At 35.9% G+C, this 25,684-nt stretch overlaps 1 protein-coding gene across 5 annotated transcripts in view; it reads right to left on the reverse strand.

The window, feature by feature from the left end:
* DENND4A (DENN domain containing 4A) overlaps window positions 1-25,684 on the reverse strand; it is a 57,870-nt gene that overhangs the window by 4,245 nt on the left and 27,941 nt on the right. For 4 of the 5 annotated variants that reach the window (XM_075506374.1, XM_075506372.1, XM_075506373.1 and 1 more), the window contains exons 10-30: window positions 25,381-25,525; window positions 24,613-24,788; window positions 22,643-22,743; window positions 20,455-20,673; window positions 20,065-20,210; window positions 15,770-15,903; window positions 14,768-14,903; window positions 13,949-14,155; window positions 13,715-13,843; window positions 13,295-13,439; window positions 11,048-11,167; window positions 9,321-9,461; window positions 7,265-8,358; window positions 6,151-6,361; window positions 4,911-5,005; window positions 3,751-3,926; window positions 3,502-3,648; window positions 2,835-3,045; window positions 2,329-2,583; window positions 1,694-1,811; window positions 839-1,001 (exon numbers count right to left, since the gene is read on the reverse strand). In XM_075506374.1, the coding sequence (XP_075362489.1) occupies window positions 839-1,001; window positions 1,694-1,811; window positions 2,329-2,583; window positions 2,835-3,045; window positions 3,502-3,648; window positions 3,751-3,926; window positions 4,911-5,005; window positions 6,151-6,361; window positions 7,265-8,358; window positions 9,321-9,461; window positions 11,048-11,167; window positions 13,295-13,439; window positions 13,715-13,843; window positions 13,949-14,155; window positions 14,768-14,903; window positions 15,770-15,903; window positions 20,065-20,210; window positions 20,455-20,673; window positions 22,643-22,743; window positions 24,613-24,788; window positions 25,381-25,525 (4,269 nt within the window). The remainder of the gene's footprint in view (window positions 1-838; window positions 1,002-1,693; window positions 1,812-2,328; window positions 2,584-2,834; window positions 3,046-3,501; window positions 3,649-3,750; window positions 3,927-4,910; window positions 5,006-6,150; window positions 6,362-7,264; window positions 8,359-9,320; window positions 9,462-11,047; window positions 11,168-13,294; window positions 13,440-13,714; window positions 13,844-13,948; window positions 14,156-14,767; window positions 14,904-15,769; window positions 15,904-20,064; window positions 20,211-20,454; window positions 20,674-22,642; window positions 22,744-24,612; window positions 24,789-25,380; window positions 25,526-25,684) is intronic. The other variant, XM_075506376.1, reaches the window with a different exon arrangement.

Below are 25,684 nucleotides of genomic sequence, written 5' to 3' on the forward strand. Positions count from 1 at the left end.
AATTCCTGATTGCCACATCCAAAATGTTGTCATTTCTGACCTCTGGAGAATGCCCTGGACTCGCCACATATGGAGATCACTCGTGGTAGGTCCTTAAGGTGTCCACTGACATGCTGGGAGTTGCACCGAGTGCATGCAGAGTGAAGCATGCACTTAAGGCACTCAACCAAATTCCACCAAATTTGACAAACAGGTAAGGAGCTTGCTTTTCTGCATTTCTATGTTATCTTGAAAAAGCAGGCAGACACGCAAATAAACACCTTGTCAATACTCCAGCCATTGAAAAGGCTGCTATATATCTTACTATAAATAAGCATCAGTAAATCCAGGCAAGAAATACAAATTCATAGGAAATAATTTTCACTAATTCCACTGCTAATGGAAAATACCTTCCTAAATATGAGACTCTCTTCTTAGCTCCCCTCTGTTCTCTACTGAGACTTAAAAACAAACAAACAAAATCCACCCATGCACCCTAGGAACAAGTATAGGGTTTTTTATTTTAAAATCCCACTAACATATAAATAACATTTAATAACAAAACACACACATATACACACTCCCTACTTGATTTCCCATCAGAGTTAAGAAAAAAAGGTGGTGGTTGTAAAGAGGAGAGGAAAAAGTGAAAAATAGTTTCTCTGATTTTTTTTCTAAAATAAGTTTGTGAAAGTTATCACAAAAAAGAAGAAAATTTGAGACTGAGTGATAAATTTGAGAACACTCCTGCAAAAACAGTGCTTTTTTCTTTAAAAACACACTATGAAAATACAATTCATATTACAATAGCCTTATTGTTGTCCAACCTTGCTCCAGTTCGGCATGTTCGTATTCTTACCTTTGTCTTTTAATATGTGGCCATTTGTTCAGTCTCTCCAATATTTGACTCATTGGTCCGTACACATCATTCATCTTAATGCTTTTCACCATACTTCTCAAGAGCTCCTGATTAAAAGAGTCATCATCTTTTTGCAATAAATGGACCATTGGGTACTTCTGGGCTGAAAAACATTAGAAATGCTGTAAGAATAAATATATTCTTTGCATAGCAAGTAGAAAGTTATTAAGAAAAAGTGAGAGGCTACACAAACTGTGAAAATGTTGATATATATGTAATGAACAAAGAACAATAAACATCAAGTCAAAAGAATATCAACGTAAGGAAACACAAAAAGCACGTAAGAGAAAACTCAACAGCTGTAATGAATCATGAACTATTTTCAGGCATATGATCCAACACTGGCAACAAAATTCTTAATAAGCAAATTGTAAAAATAAGAAAACAAGCTAAGTGGATGAACTGTCAATATAAGTTCAGTGTATCACTGAAACATATCCCCTCTTAATCCTCCCTTCCCAATGAAGAAAAAGCCACTGGAGATACTGATCAATGATTTGAAATGGGTATGCTGGAAAACTAAACTTGTTCAAGCAGTTTACTGCTAAACATACAACCACCCTCCCTCCCAAAACAAGTCACACAAACTTAGAATAGCAACACCAAACTTAACACTCACTCTCAAACAAAAGAGTGCGATTTTGACCTGCAAGACAAAAAGTAGTATGATCAAAAATCAGTTATCTTGCGTGAACTATCCAAAGACATCTTTTTTTAAACCACATTCTTCAGTTGCTCAAAATGAAAATCGTTCTTTAAGAAAAACCACCAAAAACCACAAGAAACAAAGCTTACTCTGAGCATTCCACAAAATATACAGAGGCTGCCTTGGATCCTGATGCAATTTCATATTGTCCCATAGCATCTGAATAAGAACATATTTACTGTCCTCTGACATACAGTTTCGCGGAATCTGAACAGGAGAATACACACATAAAGATATTTTATTACAAAGTCATGACAGAGGACTTCTGTATTTAAAATATACCTTCACATCTATAGGCCTCATGGTAAAAAGCTTTAATGTTAAACTGCTGTAAAACCAGAGAAAGCTAAATCTGAACAGGATGTCAGTGACAATACTCAAATGAGTATTTTGCATATCTTCCTACAGTCCTAAAATCATAACTTCCTCCTCCTTCTACTGCTTAACTAGTCATCAAACTGCAATTAAACCAACTAGAAACTTATCTTCTTTGTAACTGAGGATCACAAATTACAGTGTGACTAATAAGAGCTAAACACTTACCCCACACAAGTACTGCTGAGCCCAAGTTCTGGAGTTATGCATATTTTCCTTCAGTTGACACATTCTTTACCAATTCAGGACTGGGCCCAGCATATCTAAGAGTTACTGAATTACCTAATGATTGCCTATATGGGAAAACAAGCATTTCTCATATGCCAGTATTTCCTATCTGATTCCATACCTTAGAGTTTTTATTACAGTGCTCAGAAGAAAGTATTAATCCTGGTAAGTTGCTGGGCAGGTCCAAGCGTCTGAAATACCACACCAAATTCCAGAACACAATAGGATGATGATCTACAAAGTCCGCCACTGTTATTACATGATCCCCTTCATTTTCAAGTAAGCTCTCAAGCTCTTTCCATACCACTAGAGGACTGAGATACGGAACTGTGATAGGATCAGGACTAGGTAAGCGCCATTCTAGGCCCAAGGAATCCTATGGTAAAAAAGAAGAAATGCCATTAGTTGGAATGTCACTATCTTTACAAAGTCTTATGCATGCTTTTGTTCCCTATAAGACACACCAACATCTAAAAGCTACAACTAATATTAGTTTAAATAATAAAAGCTAGTATTTGTCATAATTTGGGACGGTTAATTCTGTTCTCCTAATTAACGCTGTTTCACATTTCTCTAATCTATCACACACTTAAAGAAAATGACATTTAAGGTAGAAAAATTACACACTGTTGGTCCTTGCAAAGTAGCAGGCAGGCTACCAGTAGGAATGATATGGCTGATCTTCTGGTTTTCCTTCTCATCTTCTTCCAATGGACCAAAAGTACTGATACTCCTTGCTACAGGGTGACTTGTACATTCTGACCCAGAGATATTTTGTCTTCTTCCTGAGGGGATCTGGATACTTCTGGCACAAATATTGTCATGCTGCTTAGATTTGCTAGGAGGGGGGGGAAAAAATAGTTTAAGAATCTCATCTTTTTGTTTTACTCTGAGTGCTCAAACATATACACAAACAGACGGAAATAAACTGGAAATAATCGGCCTGACACCTCAAATTCTACCTCGTCAGCCACCACACTCATTCATGCTACAGTGCAAGTTTTATTCCCCCTTGTGCTGATAATGAACACAAACATCCTAAAAGAGGTCATAAAATTTGCAGAATTTCAGATGCCTACATTAATTTTTATATTAGGGATTAAATGGTAAACACCATGCTGAAAAAGCATGATGGGGTCAACTCGGAGATAAGGGAGAGGCAGCAAGGAGATCCTCTCTCAAATCAATTTCTCCTCTTCAGACAATATCTTATTAAATTTATTTCTATTGATGAGGAATACATGCACACCCACAGAGAACCAAAGTAATTTCTATGCAGAAAATGCAGGTTTACCTATTTGAATTTATATCCTCTTGAACAGACATTAGAGATGTAGCAAGGCCAACAGTAGCTGCAGTGTTACAGGACTTCCCGCTCTGATTTGCAAAAAGTGATGGGAACTGCATGTTTTCTGTAGAAGGGCTGGACTTCAGAAAATAACTGCAGGGAAAAAAAAAGCTTAGTACTATCTAAAAAACAAACAAAAAACATTTCACAAATATAAGCATTCAAAATTGAGGAAAATTCAAATAATGTTATTACCGTCCAGGTCGCCGAAGATCTCTGATTTCTATGCTTAAAAAAGGCAGAAATAAATTGCCACAGAAAGGACATGTGGTATTGAGATTTGAATCATCTGCTGTCCAACCTGCCATGATTTCTTCATCATGAACCAAACAGTCACAAGTTCGACATCGTGAACAGCTTGAGATGAGGACCTGCATACAGCAGATAAACTCCACTATAACACATTCTCAAAACTATTCTTCTTTTACAAAGCAGTTGAAACTATAGCCAAAATCTTTTCCCTTAGATGAATGCTGCTCACCACTTGCATACAAGTTCAGCCATGTATCTGTTCCCAGCCTTTAGGTTGGAACATTTGGGTTTAACTTTATGTACTTCAGAACAACTATTAAATCTTAAATCCAAACTGCATTAGCAGACAGCTGAGATGGTAAATGATTGGAATGACCATTGTCTGAAAAATTTATTAAATGGAGGTCTTTGTTCTATTGTAGCAAGTAGACTAGGATCTGGAACAATGCTTGTGAAATAAATATAATTTAGCTAAGTGGGTTAGGTGATCCTTTTATGGCTTCCTAGAGTAAAACCAGCCAGTTATTCAACAATGTTTTTATTAACAATAACATGTCATTTGTAATCTGTTTGCAAACATAATAGTACAGGAATATTTATGCATCTACATAAATTATTCTTAGAATTTAAATACTCTTCTGTGGTGACTGCCTGTATAATAGAAATGAGGGGGGAAAAGGACGAAAATGACTAGTCATTAATTGAAATCCAGTGTAATAGTGAAAAGCAAAATGATCTTACTAGCAGCCGGCACAAGACAGAGCTAGTTATCTATTCTGTATTTTTAAATGTATAGTGCTATTTAAGACTTGGTATTTTCACTTCACACAAATGTAGCTGCGCAAGGGATTTAGATGCCTGAATTCAATGGCATCCAATTCTCAAACTCTTGAGAACTGCAGCTTTAAGGACCAAAAGATGTGACTACAATAGAGACATTTCTAGAGCAAGATTTGAAACGAAACCTACTCTGTCAGAAATATTTATCTATCTTTCAGTGGATTAGTTTTAAGCTTTGAACTTTAACAGAGATTCAGATACCGTTTATATTTAAAGACACACGCTTTTAGTGTATCAATTACAATCAATAAATCATTCTGTACCTCCATAGCGTAGTTCTGAAACACACTGGTACTACTTGTACTGCAAGAAGATATCAACTCTGATTTGTCAGGTAAAGGGAACTTTGAAAGAGACCCTATTAACCGGAAAAAACCAAAGTATTAGTTATGCAGAATATGCATTTTTAGTGAACTGTTTTTCTGGTCAAACAATACTGCAGTTATAAAATGTGTGATGGAAGATTCAACAAATCAGATATACTCAGACAGAAAGAAATGTGAAGCTGCAGTGTGAGGCTGCCATATGCCCAGCACCAACAACGGCAAAAATAAAATCTACCAACACAGAATTTCCATATGTTCGGTTTTCTTCTTTTACAACAGTTGGTAGCTTGGAAACAAATTTTACAGATTAAGTAATTCATACCCACACTTTCTGTCTGGACAAAAACTAGGGAAGGATAAGAGGTGCTGCTTGTGACTGCAGATATCCCTGACCCCTCTCTTCGCCACACTAAGTGAGCCAGGCTCCTCTCAGCCTCAGGATGCCCCAATTCCCTGGCCATGATGGCAGCCTCCACTGCCCCTCTCCAGTTCCTCCACATCCCACAAACTAGGGAGCCAAATCTGGGCATACTCTTCTAGGTGTTAAGTGGAGGGATCTAAGTAGACAGGTCTTCCTTTCATCCTGATTCTGCTTAACACACTGTACTCTATAATGACAGTAGTACAGAAACTGATATAACAGTCACTACCAATTATCTAGCGCAGATTAGGGAAGAAAAAAAAAATACAAAGCCTGTCTGATAATCAGCTTCAACAGTGGCTTACAGAAAATTATAACAGTTTTCCAAAAAGGATTTTTACTACTTTTAGAAAACAAAACCAGACTAAAAAAGTTACCTTTTGGAAGTTTTTATAGATGTTTTCTGGAGCTGTACAGCTTACACAAATAAGATGATTGCATGAATACTGAAGGGCTTAAAGGGTCTCTTATTTGCATATCTGTACCACCCAGAAACTTATTCAGGGACAGGATGTTACTGTGCAAGTTATTCCACAAGAACGAACATCAAAACAAGGTTCTACAATAAAAATATCCATAGTTATGGACGTATCTGTATGAGTAATTGTTTGCAGTTAGGAAAATAAAAATTTACCTCTTCCACAAAAAGGACTAATGACTAGGATGATCCCAAACTGAGAATTATGAAAGAACAACTTCTAAAACTGGAATATTTTTGTTCAGATCAACAAATGCAATGCAAAAGCTGTCTCTTACCACACTGGTCAAATTGTTTTGATGAGCCATCATGGGAAGCTGAGCTTTCTAGGCTTGTCCTGCTGAGGCCAATTCCCTTAATTTCTGATGTGGTGTTCTCCTGAGGAGAAGCACTTTCAAAATCATTGCAGACATCTTCATCAGTTAGAGAAGTAGATTCCGAGTCCAGAGCTCCAAGAGATGAAACACTTGCTCGGTCTGAATTTTGATCCTGAGAGAAGAAAACAAATTCCACTGAGGAAAAAGAAAGCAAAAATATTTCTGAAAATAAGAGGGAGCCTTCTTTGTCTCAGTAAATTCAAGGCATGAACTTCCCTCCTTGAAAAGTCACTCAGCTCAGATCTGTATTCAGAACAAATGTGAAACAAGGCAAGTTTCACTCAGGGTTAAATAGCTACATGAGGATTCTTTTTAAGAGATTCTCTGAATAAAAAGAGCTACAGGAAAACTTAAACATTTTAATCCTATAACTTTTTCCCACCATTGCTACAGAAGTTATTAATGGCCGTAGGAATGCATTAGGATAGGCAAGGCATCATTGATACTTTAGTTAATTAGTCTCAGATAGCTTTTAAGCACATTAAGACAATAAACCAACAGCAAACTGCGTCTATTTTCATTCCCAAGGACTGGGAATAAAATGAGTTTTGGTTTGAGTTGGTGGCAGCAAAGAACTTTCTAAACAAATGACCTCAGTTCAAAGTTAGCTTTAAATCACTTTGTAATCAATACAAGCAGATTTCCCTTTTCTTCATAAAAGCTGTAAAGAATTAAACCCATTACTGTTTATTTAAGGATTTTTTCTTTAGGTAAATAAGGGAAGGCAAAGCAGTCTTCTCTGCCCTGTCAACACACTACAGTATACTTAGGTTTTCCCATTAAATATCCTCTGAACCCATGCTAGGCCAAAATTTTGTTTGATTCAGGACAATAAAATTAGGGTCCTGGAAATTCAAACATAATTAAAACAACTTAATGCACATAGTCTACCATGATGCATGTCATTCAAATGGGGGATTCATCACATAGGAGTCAGTGATTAAACCTTTACAAAAACCTTCTTCCTTAACTTACAGGAACTTAGGCGGGGGGTGGAGTAATTATAAAAATTTACCTTTGAGGATGCTGCATACATTGTAAATTTTGAGTACCACTTGCTAGCTTTCTCTGCAACTCCTTTTCCAGCAGAAAACATGCTGCTCTTTAGAACGTCAAACTTGGGCGTTAACAGCGTATCCAAGTTGAATGATGGTGAAGACACAAGTGTTAATGCACTAGTTGCATCGTGTGGCTGTTCCTTTGCTGGACTGTTTGGGGAATAAGCTGGGGAGGACCAAAGCCTGTCTCTTGGCCTTTCTTCATTTTTTGCGTGATAACTCTTGGATTTAGTAAGACAGGATGGCCTTGGGGAGTTTGGGGGAAGGCTGGACCTCCTGCAAGGCTGGATTACTGTTGGGCTCTTTTTATTAGCATTTCTGTCATCATACGGTTTTTGCAACTCAATGCTTGGGGCACGACTTGACAAAGGGCTGCTCATGTTGTTCATGTACATGACTATTTCTTCAGCTAAATCACGCCTTGCAGATGGAGTAGAAACACTTCTATCATCATCCTCCTCCTCATCCTCTTTCTGCTGTTCTGTCTCAGCAACCAGCAGGGACAGTGGATCAAATCCAGTTTCAACATCTGTCTTTTCAACTGGCTTTACTGGAAAGCTGCTCTTTCTTTGCAGCCTTCTAGATTTTTCACTGGAGGATTTCACTGCTGTAGATGTTTCAGGTTCTGCATCCAAGTCTTCCAGATCAAAGATAACAGGAGACTCTGTTTTATCTGTAAAACTGCAATCAAAAGCTGCATCTTCATCACTAGATTCTTTCTCCAGGCTTTCTCTCTTAGATCCTAAAGACGAAGTTCTGATATTAAGAGTTTTTGGCCTTATGCTTTTCTGTAATGCACTAGATAGGATTTTGGCATCAGCTCCTAGTTTTTCAACAATTTCTCCAGGGTTTGCTTCCTGATTTATTCTATTTATCATGAGTCCCACTAAGCCATCTCCACTCAGATTACGGTTCCTGCTTTCCCATGGTATCTCCCTTAAGACAGGCTCTACCGCGCTTTTATGTCTCTTTCTTAAGGATTTACTTTTTATAACTTCTGCTTCACTGCCATCCTCAAAAGATGATGTAAACAGCAATCCTACAGAACTCTCTGAAAAACAGATGAAACAAGGTGCTTTATTTCTTGCTATGCAAGAAAACTAAACAAACTTACAAAAGAATGCAAGTTTGTCTCATCTTTCAAACAGTTTACAACACAGAGATGGAATTCACTATGTATTGTGCTAGTGGTTGAAAAGTTGAGTTGACCATGGTCATAACTTTTAGGAAGGGTCAGACGATAAAACATTTAAAAGGGAGTCAAATCATACAACTCAAGAGTACTTTGAGACACACCATCACGAAAAGTCTCAGATGTATTTAGTTTCTTCTTTTGGAGAGATACTCCATTATTAAGAGGTTTGAAAGCTAGGGACAGCAAAAGTATCTAGGAAATGGCAAAAAAGTGCAACAGTTTCTAACCTGACGAATTAGAAATAGAGGCAACAAAAGGAGTTATTGCCAGAGAAATCTCCACTGTTTTGCCAGAGCATAAAGATGCAGACTATCTTTTTTAGATGCAGATATTATAGTATTTCAAGGACAGCTTACAGTATTATAATAACCAGATTTCACATTACTAAAGACTTGTGAAAATGCCTGAAAGTTTCTTCTAACTGTACTACATAGAAACCTCTTGTCCATCCTGAAGGAATTTATTAGTTGCTGGAGGTTATAAGAAAAAAAAAAAACCAAGACCTGGGATTTTTGAAGCAGATGTTAACTATAGCAAAGAAAAAAAAAAGGGGGGGACGGGGGACGACAAACAAGAAAAAAAATCTGGAAATGCAGAATATTGAGACACATCTCCCTGACACAGCAGACTCTAACCTAAACTCACTCCGCACAAAGTTGCTCCCACAAATTTCATTGGCCACTGCCATTACACCAATAAAATACTGTAAGCTTTGTGGACAACAGAACTCGGGCACACTACTTAGAGCTCTTGTTAGAAACAGAATATGTAGACACAAAACTGCACAAGAATCAAAATCTATTTTCTCTTCCACTCACCTGTGCTAGCTTCTCTTACAGTATTATCAACTGTACCGTTGAGCCGCACTATGCTAGAAGCAGCTTTGGCATTACTTGAGTTCTGATAGTTTAGTTTAGGTAGGCAGTCACCACTCCCTTTTGCGCTCTCCACTTCAGACACTGTATATAGAAAAGGACAAACAGTTCTTTAGAGTTAAAGCAACTTAATTTAAATCTCAAGTTTCCATTACCTATTAGATGCTTTCTGCAGGATTAAGCGACAGCATATTGTACATATCCCATGATGCATAGGCTGATATCTACTTGGGCAGAGTTTTTCAAGCTGGAACAACTGAACTATGGATATTTAGTTCCCTGCGTTACTTTTATAACTGGAAGTTCCATAAGCTTCTGTACACAGAATCCAAGTAACCAGTACTTGCATACCAAAATTTGTGGTGGTTGTGGAGACTAGGACCACCTTTGTTCACTTGCAAAGGACAGGCGTAAGAGTATTTTCTCCTGCCTTTGCCAGAGCTCAGGGCCAATGCGCCTATCTTTGTACAGATCTCATGGTAATGAGCTCTGACCATGACTACGCAAGACAAATAAAGCAAATGCTGCAGTATTTATATTCACTTCTTAGATATGAAAGACAAATTCTGTTATCAGGTGGCTACCCAAAATAGACAATTTCTTCTCTAAAGGAATTCAAGCAATTTAATATTCAAATTGTATTCAAAAGTGCAAAACATCTTCAGCACATAGTATTACTACAGAAAGCCACAAACTTGTCTTAATTATGGCTAAAAATAATACAAGCTTTCAGCAGAATTCACATTTTCTGTGTCCTCAAAAGTTTCATTAAACCTAAATAACCTGCCTGCCATCTTATAGGTATGTTCTTATGACCATGGGCAACACTTACACAAACTTTCAAGCAAACTGAAGAAAAAATACTAATGCTAGAAGGAAGACTGTGGTGAAAAGAAAACAGTGAATTAACTTTTCTGGTTCCACATATTCTCATACTTTTACACCGCTTCCACTTGACAAGGGGATAGTTAACTCAAATAGTAGGGGAAAGCTCACTGAAAAATTTAATTAGTTATATTAGGAGAACATTTATTATGAAGAGTATTTTCAATGAATGTATATAGGAATCTATAGTACTTATAAATTCTTACTACACAATCTGATCTGCTATATGCTTGCATAAAGCCTATGCTGCTCAACTGCAGTTAAGGGAATCATGAGCAGCAGATGTAAAACCTGAAGAAAAAAAAAAAAAGGTCCACAGCAAATCCAAAGCCCTTCTCATTTCTGATGCATTTCCTAAATTTTGAGAATCCCAGGGAGCCGAGTAATTTAGACCTTTCTCACAGACCTGCAAAAATTCAGCTCTTCTCCTCTTATGGGATTTATAAAGAAAACGGACTGGTAGAAAAGCCTTTCCTGTAGATTATGCCTATAAAGCAATTTAATTTTTTTAAAAGACAAAAACATTAAGCTGTAATTATCATTAAGCCTTTATATTACCATTATCACTTATTTGAAACAGAGGAGAGAAAAAAGAACTGTAATTTAAAAAGTTAAACCATAACACATCCAGAAAATTACATTTAGAGAAAAGAACTTAAGGCATGGGCATAAACTGGCATTATCACATACACTCACTGTACAAAAATCAGCTGCCCCACTTAGCTTTTGCTGAAATCCCTATTTATCCACAATGAACTAGATATCTGTATTCACAAGATACATACGAGAACTGGAGTCACTCTCTCTCTTGTCCTCTTTTTGTTCTTGTATATCTTGAAGACAAGTTTTCCCTTGCCTGGCTTCTTCTTTGAATGATGTGTTATTGCCAAAGTCTGAAAGTCCCCCTATCATAACAGGGCAATGACAGAATAAAGACAATTGTGGTATTCAATAGCGTGACATTGTTAAACAGAATAAATTGAATATCCACAGTAATTCAAAGGCCTCTTATCAAGTACATTCCAATTAACAGTGAACATTTTACCACAAAAATGAGAAAAACGATTGGCTTACTTTTACAGTATAAACATTGAAGCAATGCTCTACAGGATGAAATTAAAGGGGTAATTTGCAACTTTTTTTTTTTTTTAAATATTGTACTAAAGCACTGCTTGTCTTTGAATCTTTTGCCTGGTTTATTTGATCAAAATGTCACATCTTTTCAAGAACTCTAAGAGGCATCTAAACATCGTTTCATTTTAGCGTAGTATGTTTCTCAGAGTTAATGCATGTAATTCTCATGGTTTTACTCTAGAAAGTAAAAAAATTGAAACGGTGCAGCAGCAACCATGAATTTGTTTGCAAAATCAGATTAAAATAAAAATAACCAACACAACCCAAAAAAACCCCTGCAAACATTCAAGCCACTATCTGGTCATTCTTAAGACAAAACACTGCCCCAAGTTTTATTAATATAGTCTGATTGATTGACTGATTTCAAGAACCAAATTTACTTAACACTAACGTGGTTGTTCCTCTTCCAGGTTGTTATAAAGCATTAGCACCAAAATAAAGCAAATCAACAAAGCAGATGAAGTTTCTGTTAACTATAAATACTAAGTGAGCACTTCAAGCCACGCGCATTCCACCTGCTTTGTCCAGGTCAACCTGAAGTCCCACAGCATCTTTAGGGGGTTTACTCCCATGCAGTTTAGGAGATAACAGTAAGCACCTGTCCAGGATCAAGAGGGTACAACATGGCTGAAAAGTCAGCTGCTTTCCCTCCTTCCCCTAAAGATGCTGCACTGAATCTCTACAGAGAGGGTAAAAACCTTGTTGCTATTGTAAAGATAACAAAATATTCTGGAATTTATGGAAAAGTTTTTGGGATTGCCTGAAGAGTCAGCATGCATTCTAGCTATGTGCTCTCATGCAAAGAAATCTCAAAAAATCAGATGACATCAAAAGCAAATACCATTAATTACATAAATGGCAGTTCCTTAGTAAAGGACTAATTACATTTCCTTAGTTTACATGGTCTGAGTTGCGACCAACATTGCTAAGCTCTCATACAGTGCTTTGCACAGATGGGTTTCAAAAAAGTGGTTTATCAGGAAGGTCAGCTTCATGAAGAATAGGCAGAAATAAAGTAAATTTGTTCAAGGTCATCCAGAAGGCTAGTGATAGAGCCAGAAGTAGGACTCTAGTCTCCTGAGTCTAGGAGAAATACTCTAGCCATAAGGCCGTCATATCTATTCTGTTTGTCAGGGCAAAGATTTATTTGTACATATTTGGAATCATAGAATAGCCCTGGTTGGAAGGGACCTCGAAAGATAATTCAGACGATCTTCATACATTTATACATGTATATTGTGAAGGTCTTCCAAGGTCAACTACAACTAAACTAAGTATATTGCTGGTACGTTAAAATGTACTATCTTGCTTTACTAGTAGTAAGTTATAAATACTGTGGAAAGTAGTACCTATGAAAAATACAAACTACAGGTAATCACCAGCATGGTAATATAGGCATTTGAACATCATGTAAATCTTTACTGGAAAGAAAAGGAAAAAAACCCCAAAATTTACAGCCTCAAATATTGTACTTCTATTCTAGACAAAAATATATATATGATCACTTCATTTGGTACACAGAACCTGCAAACAGTACTACAAACTCAAGAACTAGTTCTAGTTGCCTCTTAACTAACATCAAAAAAGGGGGAAAACAAAAAAAACACAAGGCAGAAGTTTCTGCCAGTTATGAGAGTGGCTATTGTATGAACTAGGATAATTATGACATTGATTTCAGGTTCATATTTTGTCTCCATGAAGAGCTGATACAATAAATAAAGAGCAGACTATTTTGGATTCGAAGAAAAAAAAAAAAAGCTGTTTTTTAAAAATTATGCAAGAACTTATTTTATTTTTTCTCTAAAACGGTTTTATCATCAAATTCACAACAGAAAGCTTTTTGAAATAATTTTCTTATCAGCATGAAAATAAAAAAGAAAAGGATGTGAATACTCTACCAGGAATAGCTGTATGTGAGGTGCTTGCTGGTAGCTTTTTCAATGCTTTTTTAAACTGTGCTATTCCTAAAACAACGTTTCGTATTTTCATCCATAGGAAATAGCCACCTCGATTGCTTGAAGGCCAGGTACTTTCCAAAACAGCCTATTTTAGAAATATCAAAGTCAAATAAAGTCATCTTAAGGAACAGTCAGGTGTGAAATCATTAACTTAAATTTCAAGTCGGGTTGCATTGGCAGTTATAAAGCAGACTTCTAAACTTACAAAAACAAAGACAACACAATTATTCTGTCTTGTATTTCTTCCAGTTACTAGAAATGACAGAATTACATCCGAACTGCTCCCTTATTTTGCTTGCTTCTATTTGCCTGGATAAAAATGCCTTTTTTTTTTTTTCCTCCTCTTTCAAAAATACTTACCTTATTGTAGTAGCCATAAGTAATGGCATTAGGGTCAACACCAGCTTTCTGCATTTCAAAAAGCACTCTCACTGCTAGCACAGGCTGACCATACTGTCCACACAGTTGCATGAGTACTCGGTAGCATACCTGAAAATACACACAAGTTAGTATTGTGCATCTATAGTCAAACACGTAGTCCATTCAATAAAACCCATGGGCTATTTCTGAAATTCTGAGGTTGACTTATTTTACCTCATCAGGTGGATCTATTTTTTTGGCATGCATTTTTTGTAGCACATCATATGCAGTTCTCAGAGCCCTGACTTTTGAATGGCACACTTTCACATACGCAGGAAGGCAGATAAACCAAAGACCGTAGCAGTGACGTAACAAACACCTGGACCACATCTGTGGTATGGATGAGTACTTCTTAGCGATTTTATGTGCAGATTTAATTTCCTGTAAAGAATCATAAAGATTATTTGTGTAGGTTTACATACACATTACACAAACCTACACGTTAAAAACTGAACACATATCATTACACCTACAGAAACTGCAACGTTAATATGAACAATGTAATAAAGTGGGAAAGAAAATGAAAGCAAAGTGAGTGATACCAAAAACAGTTGCTGTGCAATATTCCCCTCCTAAAAACTTGCATTTCTTTAAATTTATGTCTATTACTTTTGGTCTGCATTTTTTGTAGGAAACATTTGAAAGTTAGAGCCCCTCTTAAAGCCCTGGATAGTGAAAAGCAATCACGAAGTGGATGTGCAAGCCAAACAGTTTATGCTCACGGAGAACAGCGTGAAGAACACAGAAAGTAAAGCGACAGCACAGCAAATGACAAGCTGTGTACAGGGGCCCTGCACAATACGGTGCAGGCAAGAAGCACAGGTAAACATCCAAAGAACAACTAGCATGGCTACCCTATAGTCACCATATCAGTGAAGATCCACTAGATAAGCTGCAGCCACTGCCAGTCAGTCTTTATAGCTAACCTCAAGATGAAGGCAGCAAGCTGTCACTTTCCAAAGCACCTCATGCTACAAGAATATCTGCAAGTACCTGTTTAGTTCTCCTGAACATCGGTGATGGGCTGTTGGGACTACTGGCTTTTGAGGACAGTTTGTTATTTGGTGCTGTGAGAAATCCTTCAGGTCGCTCAAACAAATCTAGTTTTAATACTGGAAATCCATTATAGCTGTAAAAGAAATGCGTCACTTAACTCCAGTAAGGCAGTTCCAAAGTAAACACGTCACATAATAGCTAATGAAATTAATTTCACAGCCACGCTAGAAGCTACACAGGAAACAGAAAACACAAAAGTAAACCTTTAAAGACCCCGTTGACAAAGTGGTTTACTAATCCACCTGCATGATTTCATAAGCCTGCACAGTCTCTTAACCTGTTATTTCAGTGTAAGCAACTTAAATTGATAAATACATTTGCTTTCATTGCATTTTCTTTAATCTGTCAAATGCATTAGTATTGATTCTAGTTAACAAAAAAGAAGAATCTGTGTGGCTTAGTCCCTAGTGAGCATCACATGACAGAAGTTTATAAAAATCAATATGAACATTATCAAACTATCTAAAAGATTAAATTAGATTTAAAAATATTTCTCAGAATTAATGAAGAAACCAATAGACAAACTCATTTGACATAATTACTAAATTAATAACACCAGTTTTCAGTGATTGTTTGAAATGTACTATCTCTTTCCAAAGAGTATCTGCAGCCTGTATCGTTATCAGCGGTAGCAGCAGGCTAGCAGACTGCGTCCATTAATTTAAATTCTAACCTTAAAAAGTGTCAACAGCTAGGACAATGCAATGTGAACACACAGCCAGCTTTATTAAGTATTATTACTTCTGCGTACGCACACAAAATCATTAAAACTTCAGAAGAGCTGGCACACCAGGCATTTTACATACACTTTTTTACTTGAGCAACATAAAGGGACAGGAAAAATCTGTACTTCGTGGCTATCACAAGAACCTAGAAACTAAACGCTACAAGGGCAGCTGTTAGGGTTTTGGCTAGCATCCTACTGTGTCCTGAGGTTACCTGTATTGCAGAGGGTGCTCTTCACCATTTGGCAGATGAGGGATCTCAGGTGGTGTTATGAAAACCGTATGCTCACTCTTGTATGACTCATCCAGCTCTATAAGTCGTGTTTCCCCAGTTTTGTCCATATCTACCTGGAGAAGTTATGTTAGAAGAAAAAGTTACTAGTGTTACTGTATTTTCTGCCATTAAAGCTATAGGGTCAAGCAGGGCGCAGTCTGGCTGTATCAGCATCAAAGGATTGCACTTTAAAAGTAAGGATGCCTTACAAAATTATAAAGAGAATAGTAGGCGTTGCATTGTTTTTGTAAACTTTACCCCAATGCAATAATCGGTGTTTAACGATATACTCTGAATTGACTGTTTTCAGTTAAATATTATAAGTAGTACAAAGAGGTTAATCTTTCTGAATAGAACCATTTCTGGAACTATGTTTCCAACTGCAGCAGTAACTTGAAATTTATTTTTAAATATGACAATAAAAGCTTTTTCCCCCCCTCTATTTTAACCACTGAAAACAATAACAAACCATCCAATTGTGTGATGTATACAGAATCTACAAACAACACTATCTAGCAATTTCAGTCGCTTACATAGTCGTTAAGGTCATGCTTGTTTGCAGAGATTGCAGAAATACACATGCATTCAAAAAGATAATGGAATAAAAACATGTGACCTTACTAAAATTAAACTGGGACAGAAGTAACTACTGTTTTTTTAGAAAAACTAATCTGAAAGGTGAAGGGTAGCTTCATGATTTTTTTCTCTTTCAGATAACAGTTGTATGTGTGAAAATACAGCACATATTGGGTTGTCCTGTCCTCTCATAGCTAGGATAGAAATTCAGTTCATGGATAACAAAGGCAACTTGTACTAATATTATAATTAAGCATAAATTACGGCTGCACCTGTTTTATTTTGTTTTCAGCTTTGTAACTGGCAATTTGACCGTAAATCTTTGCTTTGCTAGCCTGGCTGTTGCAGAGAGGAGGAGAAATTTGCACTTCCCAAATTAATGCCCCTGCTTTAAAGACAGACAGAGACATACTCCAAGGCTCCAGGCAAATTTCAGAGCATCAAGCTGCAGGATCAAGTGGGAGCAAACTGTCCAACAATTTTACTGAAAGCATTTCATTCCATTGCTTGAGACAAAAATAAAGAACCAAAGCAAAACTTGGCCACCCCAAACAAGATTTTGGGAAACTATGAACTGTTTCCATTTGAGAAAAAGAACAGACAAGCCTTTAACAATACTTCAAGCTTCCTACTGCTACAGTTCACATTATGAAAGCCACTAGGAACAGAGCAAATATAACATGTATTACATTTCACCCGAGAGCTTTTACTTGATATTTGTACTGGTATTTGTATTGCTTTGTCTCTGATCTTCTGTCACCAATTGTGACTCCTCCAATACCTCATAAGCGCTACTTCTGCTTGCAGGATGAGACACGTCTCCATCTCAAAGAGTTGGCACTGTCAAAAAACTATTTAGTTCATAGCACACAGAACGTGCTTTTTATTCGCATATTGACAGCCCCAGTGTTCAGCTCAAATACTGTCACAGTTTACATTTACAGCCATTATTTAAATGGCTTAAATGGCAAGCAAATTACAGCCAAATGGTACGTTATTTCAAGGAAATGAATAAGCAACCTGTGGAACTCAAGGATGCATGTTCTTCATGCCTTAAGAGTTTAGCAACATATGAAAAGAAGCATATTGCACAGCTCTCTCCCTCCAGTGAGGTGGAAATATATCAAGTAGTTTCAGTAGAAATCTTGACTATTTAAAATTTGATAAACATACAAAGAGGTGTTCTTAATTACACATTTTACTGCATGAGATAGATAGAAAGTATCAGCAAATTGAACCAGCCAAGTAGCAAGAACATATGGCTCCTGAAAAGTAGAAATAAACAAAATCTTACTTGGCAATTTAAATACTTCTAAGGATGTAAAAACCCCACAGTTACAAGTTTCACCAGTGAAATACAATAAAGCCAGTAGCTTAAATATGTATTGAATTGAAATAATTTTTGAATTCCTAGAAAAATGAAAACTTGTGAGACAATTACACCATATCTTTCAGTAGACAGAATGGGTAATCAATTACAATCTCTGCTGCTGCTGCCGCCTAGGATAAAATAACATGTAGAAGAGATTACTCTTCAGCTTAAACTATTCCTATAAATGATTTGAGGCAGGGCTTAGATTATATTTTATAGATAACTAATTTCACAGTACCTAAAATTTGTCTCAACCCAGTGGCTTATAACTACCCATAAGAAAGTGTTCCATCATCTTTCAACCCATGACATCACTCTTTCATGCATACCCTTCCAGGTACTGATTCACCTAGTGAAAGACATTAATATATAAATAAATATTCACTTTATTGGAATCATCCAAATTTGGTATCTGGTCAAAGTAGAGTATCTTGGCTAAAGTTCTAGTTCATATAGCAGTTCATATAGCATATATATAGCTATATATTCTAGTTCATTGAGTGAACATTACATAAATGTTTGTAATTAAATCAATTTACAACCTACAAATACCTGCAACTCATGCTGTAGAACTGTGAAGCACACTTTGAGAACTACTACTAATAAAATATTGAGACTAGCAAAAGCTATAAAGAGCATTAAATACCATTAGACCATGCTTTTATATTTCTGTCAAACTTAAACTTAACTGCTTTCAGATTTGTTTTCAAAACAACTCCTTTCAGCTCTTCTACACTTTCAGAGCAGAAATAGCCATAAATAGAAACCGTAAATAGCAGTTTTCATAGTCTTCAGTATTAATTCCTGTGGAATAAACAGCAGGTGACCTACTTTACAGGAAATCGTAGACAACCGTGCATTACTTAAACATCAGTGTCCCAGAATAGAGTGTTACAGGTAGCCAGTAAGATGACAAGTAGATGTGGAATTTCTTATAATATTCATAAAAATTTCTTTCATGTTACAATAGAAGCAAACAGGGATATAAGATTGTGGGTTTCAGTTCAGTTCTTCCAAAACCAAAAACTAACGTGAAAAAAATCTCAAGCAGCCTCAAAAGACTTTTATAGACGCTCTTTGGAAATACAATGAATTTTCAAAAGCTAATATACCTGTACTTCTTAGAAAATTAGTTCTTCAGAGCTCAACACTGTACTAATGTGGACCTTTCTTATAAATATCTTAGGATTTTTAAAAATCTGAGTGATACTTCCACGGAAGACTAAAAAAGAAATCCACTTTTAACTGGGAAATCCAACATTCTGTGAGCTCCAGTCCAACAGAAGTTCTAAGCTTATTTCACGAAAAACACCAATTGTGATCATGTTGCACTTTCACACTCCTTGTCACATAATCCTTAACAACTGCCTTTCCTTCTCATTACAAGCGAGAGAATAGCATAGCAACAGATAGCAAGGTATTCCTTTACTGCAACACAAACACGACGGTAGAATAATAGAACTCACAAAATATGTCAGCTTATGGAAAGCTTATATGTGGCACACCATAATAAATCTTGCTTACTTTAAGAAACCCATACATTTCATATCCATCAATATTTCATAACAAGGTCATTAGAAAATATCCAAGAAGAGAGTGTCAATACAAGCACTATATTTAAAATATTTACATCAGCAAGCTGGTTTTGAATTGGGGGAAGCAAGTGACAGCAGTATGAAAGGAGAATTGATAAAGAGTGATTTTAATTATTTACTTTTAGTACAAGCCTTCTAAAAATTCTCTAAGGGTAACTAGAGAATTACTATTAGAAAGAACTGGCCAGCATACTGTTTAAAAAAAGGTCAAGGAACCTTCTATTTATAATGATTAAAAAATAGTGAGACTGCTTTATATCTTTTATTGTGCTGCTCATCAACCCCATTCCTAAATGGCTGCATGAAATATTACACAATCTATAAAAATGCTTGTAGTTTTATCTAAGGAATACAATTCTTTGATAAAGAAGCTCAAAGTTGCTACTTTACAGTCAGAATATTACAATTCTTACTATGGGCCAGTATTTCAGAAGCTTACATACATGTGAAAATTAGCACGTCTAATTTGTTCTCACGATATTATATTTACACCTTCAAGAATTTGAAGCAGAAAATGAAAGAAAGCCCAACAAAAGAGGAAAATGGAAGGCTCCAGTGACTAAAAAAAAAAGGAAGTAAAAGAAAAAAATAGAGATAAACTTGCACTTCAAATATATTCTGCTTGTGCTATATCAGATAATGCAAGCAACGGCAGAAGTTAAAAAACTATATGCATATGAAGACATGCTTACTTTATCTACGCAGTCATCAAAAAATGCAAGGCTTGCATCCTTATCACTGACAAAAGAACACTCTTCAATGAAGCGAATAAACATTTGAGTTTTGGTCATCAGTGTGTAGAACTTCTGATGTGAACGATCTCGACTTTTGAGGAAACCTAAAGTGAAATCAGAAGCATGTAAGAATGCGTAAAACAAATAAGCCCTCAACAAAAGTCAACATACATTCTAGTAACGAGCAATAACCTTTCTGTAATCTTTGCCACTACTATGCCATTTTGTGTGCACTTACATTTCCACCACCATTCACAACACCAACACTGCAAATGTTTTTATTCTGTCAATCAGAGAGAATCTAAAATAATCAATTAATATACATAAACCAAGTTTATGACTCTTCACCTTGTAGCTCAAAGAGAGAACTTGCATCTGTGGCTGTTTCAGAGGGTGCCTCTGTTATTGGCCTGAGATAAGACCTGTAACCTTTTAGTATTGAGGCCATGAAACACAGGAATGCTTCCTGGATCTCCAAATCTAACAGATGCAATTTCTTCCCAGAATTAAAATCGTAGTCATTCATTGCTAATTCCATTAATGCATCTTCTCTTGGTCTCTGTTGCACTGTGAACAAAAACAACATTATAACATTTCACATAATTTTTTTTCCCCAATATTGGTAGAAAAAATTTCTCTTTACTCTACTAGACTCACTGATTACTGAGCTCCATTAAGTTTGGAACAGATTAAAATATATGCGATTAAATTCAATCATGACATGCGACAATGGATTTAGCTTGACCTTATACAACTCACGTATCTCTGGATAATACCAAAAGCAAGATACATTTACCTTTTCAGCACGTTAGTTACTACAGCAATAGAGAGAACCAGTATGGACAGAGCTTAAAAAACCCTCAAAGCAAGCTGTGTATAAAAAACATGTGAAGATTTATACAAGAGCTGATTAAAGAAGCATATTTTAGGGACAAACAGATAGATAGGATGTGTTTACTACTTTTTTTTTTTTTTTTACAGTGCCTTTGATTTCAAAGTGTTCCCAAAAAGTGGACTATACATATGAAGTACCTATATACACAGAAAAACACCACTCAGTTGCAAAGTGGAGCCATCAAAACACAACGCAATGCAAAACACTGATACAGAGAGAAAGCAGGCATTTTTTTAAAAAGATCTAGTAAAATCCCTATTCTTAAAGTAGATACTTGTATCAACATTTTAAAGCCATCAGAACTCTAGCTAAGACTTCACTGCTACACAAAGTACGGTAACATTCTAATAATGTCTCAAAAAAGTGAAAGGATGGTTTCATTACTGTCTTTCCACATAATATAATTATAGCCAACCTTATACTGTTATCATGTTAAATTCTTATTACAGAGTAAATTGCTTAAATATCAGTACCACTCTGTTTTTATAAAGTATGGAGAACATAAGGTTTAAAACTTTTTCTGAGGAAATCCTCACAGTAAAATATATCAAAGTTTTGAAGCAACAGACAATTTTTATCACCTATCAGCTATAGACATTTTTTTGTGCAGCACACACCAATAAACTTCTGTTTCTGTACATTCTAATTGGGACACGACTAAATTCTAGTGATCTCAATAGCCAAGAGGGTGTAAACAGCCTTTAAAAAAAAAAAAAGTGCCCTAAATTCAGGTGACAATTGCAGAGATCTCATGCAATATGCATTCCAGGTATGTATTTCTCAAACATGCAGTGTTGATCAGCCCCATCCTTTTCATACTCTGATTTAAGTCTTAACCACTTGCTGTCTCTGCCACAGCAACTTGATTTTACAATTGCGTTATTGCTCCTTAAGGCTCCCTCCAATGTCTACGGAAATCATCTTCTAAGCAGACAGGTAATGTGCTGATGGACTTCCTTCCCACTTCACAAAGCCTATTAGCTATGACGTCCAAGCACATCAGCTGGCCTTGAGTACATTTATATTCCCAAATGTTTTGTTTTAAAGATTTTTCACTAACATCAGCCCTATCCCTTTTTCTGCTTTCTCACAAGGTTCAATATACCTTGCTCTGCAATATTTGAGGATTCTATCAACAACCAATTTTTTTCTTAGAAATGTCCAGTAATTGTGCTATACATTTAAAAACCCCAATGTTTATAAAACATTTGTTATTTCCATCTTAAAATTTTAGGTAAAGTACTGTCAGCTTGTGTCAAAGTTATCTCAATTATCAAGACATCAGCAGGCTTGAGCAGGCTTTAAAGACAAAAAAAAAGGTCTTTATTAGGTCCTGGCCTACTCTTTGCTTTACTATTCCCTTCTCATAAAAGCTCTGCATTTTTTTTTGGTATGAGGATAACATCAATACAAAAGGATATCTATTGAGCACTGCCTTATATATATGGAAGTCTCCTCCACCCCAAAAGCCCCTACATGGCTTCTAATCTCTTGACTTAAAGCACAGATTTTTCCGTTCTCTATGAAAACATTATGTTTAGTGTAACGGGTGACTTAAGAACATATTTAATTAGCTATATTTATCTGTTAATGTGGCACACTATACCCAATGTAAATCTTACTATGTACTTTCCCACTCACATTCTGCCAGTTGCTGATATAAATTACTTAAAGTGTTCATCAGATTTTTACAAGGTTTCTTTGGTAAGATCTTCCATGCAATAGCTTTCTTATCTCCAGTTCTGGAAGGAAAAAAAAAAAAAGTATGAGTATACACTAGAATACGCGTGTGTATGGGACTGTATTCAGAGGATTCTTCTATCCCACCAGAGAAATGGGAGAACATATACAATTCACTCCATTAAAACAGGACTGAGAAGGATTGAAAACCAAAGTCAAAGTGGATTTACTATATGGAGATTTGATTACAGCCATCCAACCAATGCCCCATATTTTGGGATGATGATTATGCAGCCACTCTCCTTAGCATTGAAATCAATCCACTTAGAACTCACAAAAGATGGATTAATAGTATTAAGCACCTGCCATTGCACAAGCAACCACCACACATGCTACGTTCTGAGCTGTAATTACTTAAACTAGGGTGGAGATAATTACTAGAATGCTTATAGTAACCTGAAATGAATTTGATATGATAACTGCTTTAGCGTTTTATAGTGTTTAGCGTGTATAGATTTGGACTTAACTATATCATTATCATGATGAAAAAAATTTACATTCTTTGTCAACAGAGGGCACCAGCAAGCCTCAGGACTATCAGTCACAAAGTTGCAAAAATTATAAGCATTTGACACTTTTTTCCATACGATGAAAGTGAATGAATCTAAGAAAATGCATAGAAAATCAGCTAAAAGTAGAACAAAACCAGAAATAACTGGAAATAAATTATTTTCCATTAATGAATATGTAGCTAATTAGAAAAATACCAGAAGAAATGCACAAACATGTTCCTCTTAACCAAAGAGTAACAAAACCAAAACCAAAGCTACCGCAGCCTAGTTCGACCTAGTTCCTAAAACCTTCAGAGCAGAATTGCTATAAAAACTTGGTATGAGCATAAAATCCTTAACAAAAATTTCTATTTACAAATACTTAATAGATGCAACCTTCTCTAAATCCACACACAACTACCGAAGCAAAAATAAACCCACAAATAAGAAAATTTAGGAAGAAAAAAGTTTTGTTAGGCATACTAGTGCTGAAAGACTGCTACCAACAGGAGAATGATACAAAAGGACACTGACCAAGACACTGAGAAGTTACACTAAGTATATACTGAGCATATTAAACATTATACTGAAATAAAAGTTTAATTCTGAAACACAAGTTTAATTTTGTGTGTTTTGGAATCTTGAATTAGAAGCCTTACCCTCTTCTGTCTATTTTTGTATCACATCACCACAAGGAAATAATTCTTTGGTTTGAATTTTATAACAATATGGACTGTTTCCCAATGGTTTTAACAGTGCACTGCTGTCCCTTACCAGTATTTTAGATACTGGATAATTAGTATTACAGAAAAACACAGTACTCTACACAGTTCTGAAGGAGAAATAATACTGTTATTTTAGTTTGTTAATGGTGGCATGATTCTAAGTCTTAATTGAGACTCTCTTACCCATGCAAGTTCACATCTCTCATTCTCAACATGAAGTTCCTATGCTTCATATTGATATGGAGTATGACTTAATTGTTATAATTTTCAAGCAGATGTCCATATGAAGACACTAGAATTTCTTCAACACTAAGAAAGCTGATCATGAAAAACGAAAATGACTATTCTCCTCCGGGGACAACGAAGTGAGACACAATATGGCTAATCCAGGAAAGGTGCCAACGTGTGCAATAAGATTTTAATGTAATAGAATAAAAGGCAATAACGTTCCATGAAGATTGTACCTCCACTCTGCCGTGCTGAACAGGAGATATCATTTCTAGCATGCTCATTTCAAGAAGGATGATATATTAGAAAGTTCAGAGGTTTAAAACAAACAAAACCCCACAAAATTTTGCCAAAAAGCTAGTTTTTGCCTTTGAAAACAGGAAGCAAAAAAATTAACATAGAAGAAGAACTGTTAATAAATACTTACTGAGAAATTGTATTGGTATCTAGGTCAACACAGCTAACGTCTGGTGGAGGGTCATAGAGATCAAAGTATCTTGAATCAATTCCCACTATGAAAGGGCATGGTGCACTTAACACATCTGCCAGTGCCAAGGGACAGAGAGGAATGTATGGGCAAGGCCAGTGGAAGGGAAATATCATCTTTCAAAATATGCAGAGACAAAAACATAGGTTAAACGTGTATAATATAGTCTATGCAAGTACAAACCACACTTCACTAACTGCCACTTCCAAATTATTTAACATGGCAGATAATTATTACTGAAAATCTAGATGCAGATTATTAAATTTAAAAATGCACTCATTTCTCTAAAATTCAATTTTTTTAATTTGTAGAAAAAAGCTTTTCAGTATAATAGAGTGCATATAGCAGAGGTAGCAGAACAATGCTTAGTGAAGACAGGCAGGAAAATAGCATGCATTTAAAATACTGCAAGAGAGAATACAGCGCTATTTGGGAAAATCAGGAACTCATATTTAGTGCATTGTTCTGACCAAACAACATGCTTATTTACAATATTTATACACAAAGAACCAACAACAGTTACTCTTTCTCTGCTGTCTTTGTGGGATATCACTAGCAACATAAATTTTTCTCTCTAATGATCTTTATTTTTATTCTTATTTTTAAGTAACCTTTAAGCTTAAGAGCACTACTACTAATTTTAGATTTTATCTAAAAAACATTTTTTTTTCCACTTACAGGTATATGATTAAAAAAAACATTACTTACAGAGACTAATGCCTCTGTCACACTAGTAAGGACAGAAGGTCGCAATGAATGGATGAGGATTTTATGTTCCGTCACAGCAAATACAAGTAGAGTTACTGCATTTTCAGGTCCCAAATTCTGAAGTAGTGTAGAAAACTTGCCCCCACTGTTACAGAATATAAACACACTTGTGAGTTACAAGGGACCACAAAAAAAAAAAAGTTCAATAACAACATAAAAACCAAGGCATTAGAGTAGGATTTTATAAACATAAATCTGCAAGTCTTTTTTTTTTTAAAGACAACCACAAGGCAGACTACTTTGT

This window comes from Mycteria americana, chromosome 6 (assembly GCF_035582795.1).
Source record: "Mycteria americana isolate JAX WOST 10 ecotype Jacksonville Zoo and Gardens chromosome 6, USCA_MyAme_1.0, whole genome shotgun sequence".
NCBI classification, from domain to species: domain Eukaryota; kingdom Metazoa; phylum Chordata; class Aves; order Ciconiiformes; family Ciconiidae; genus Mycteria; species Mycteria americana.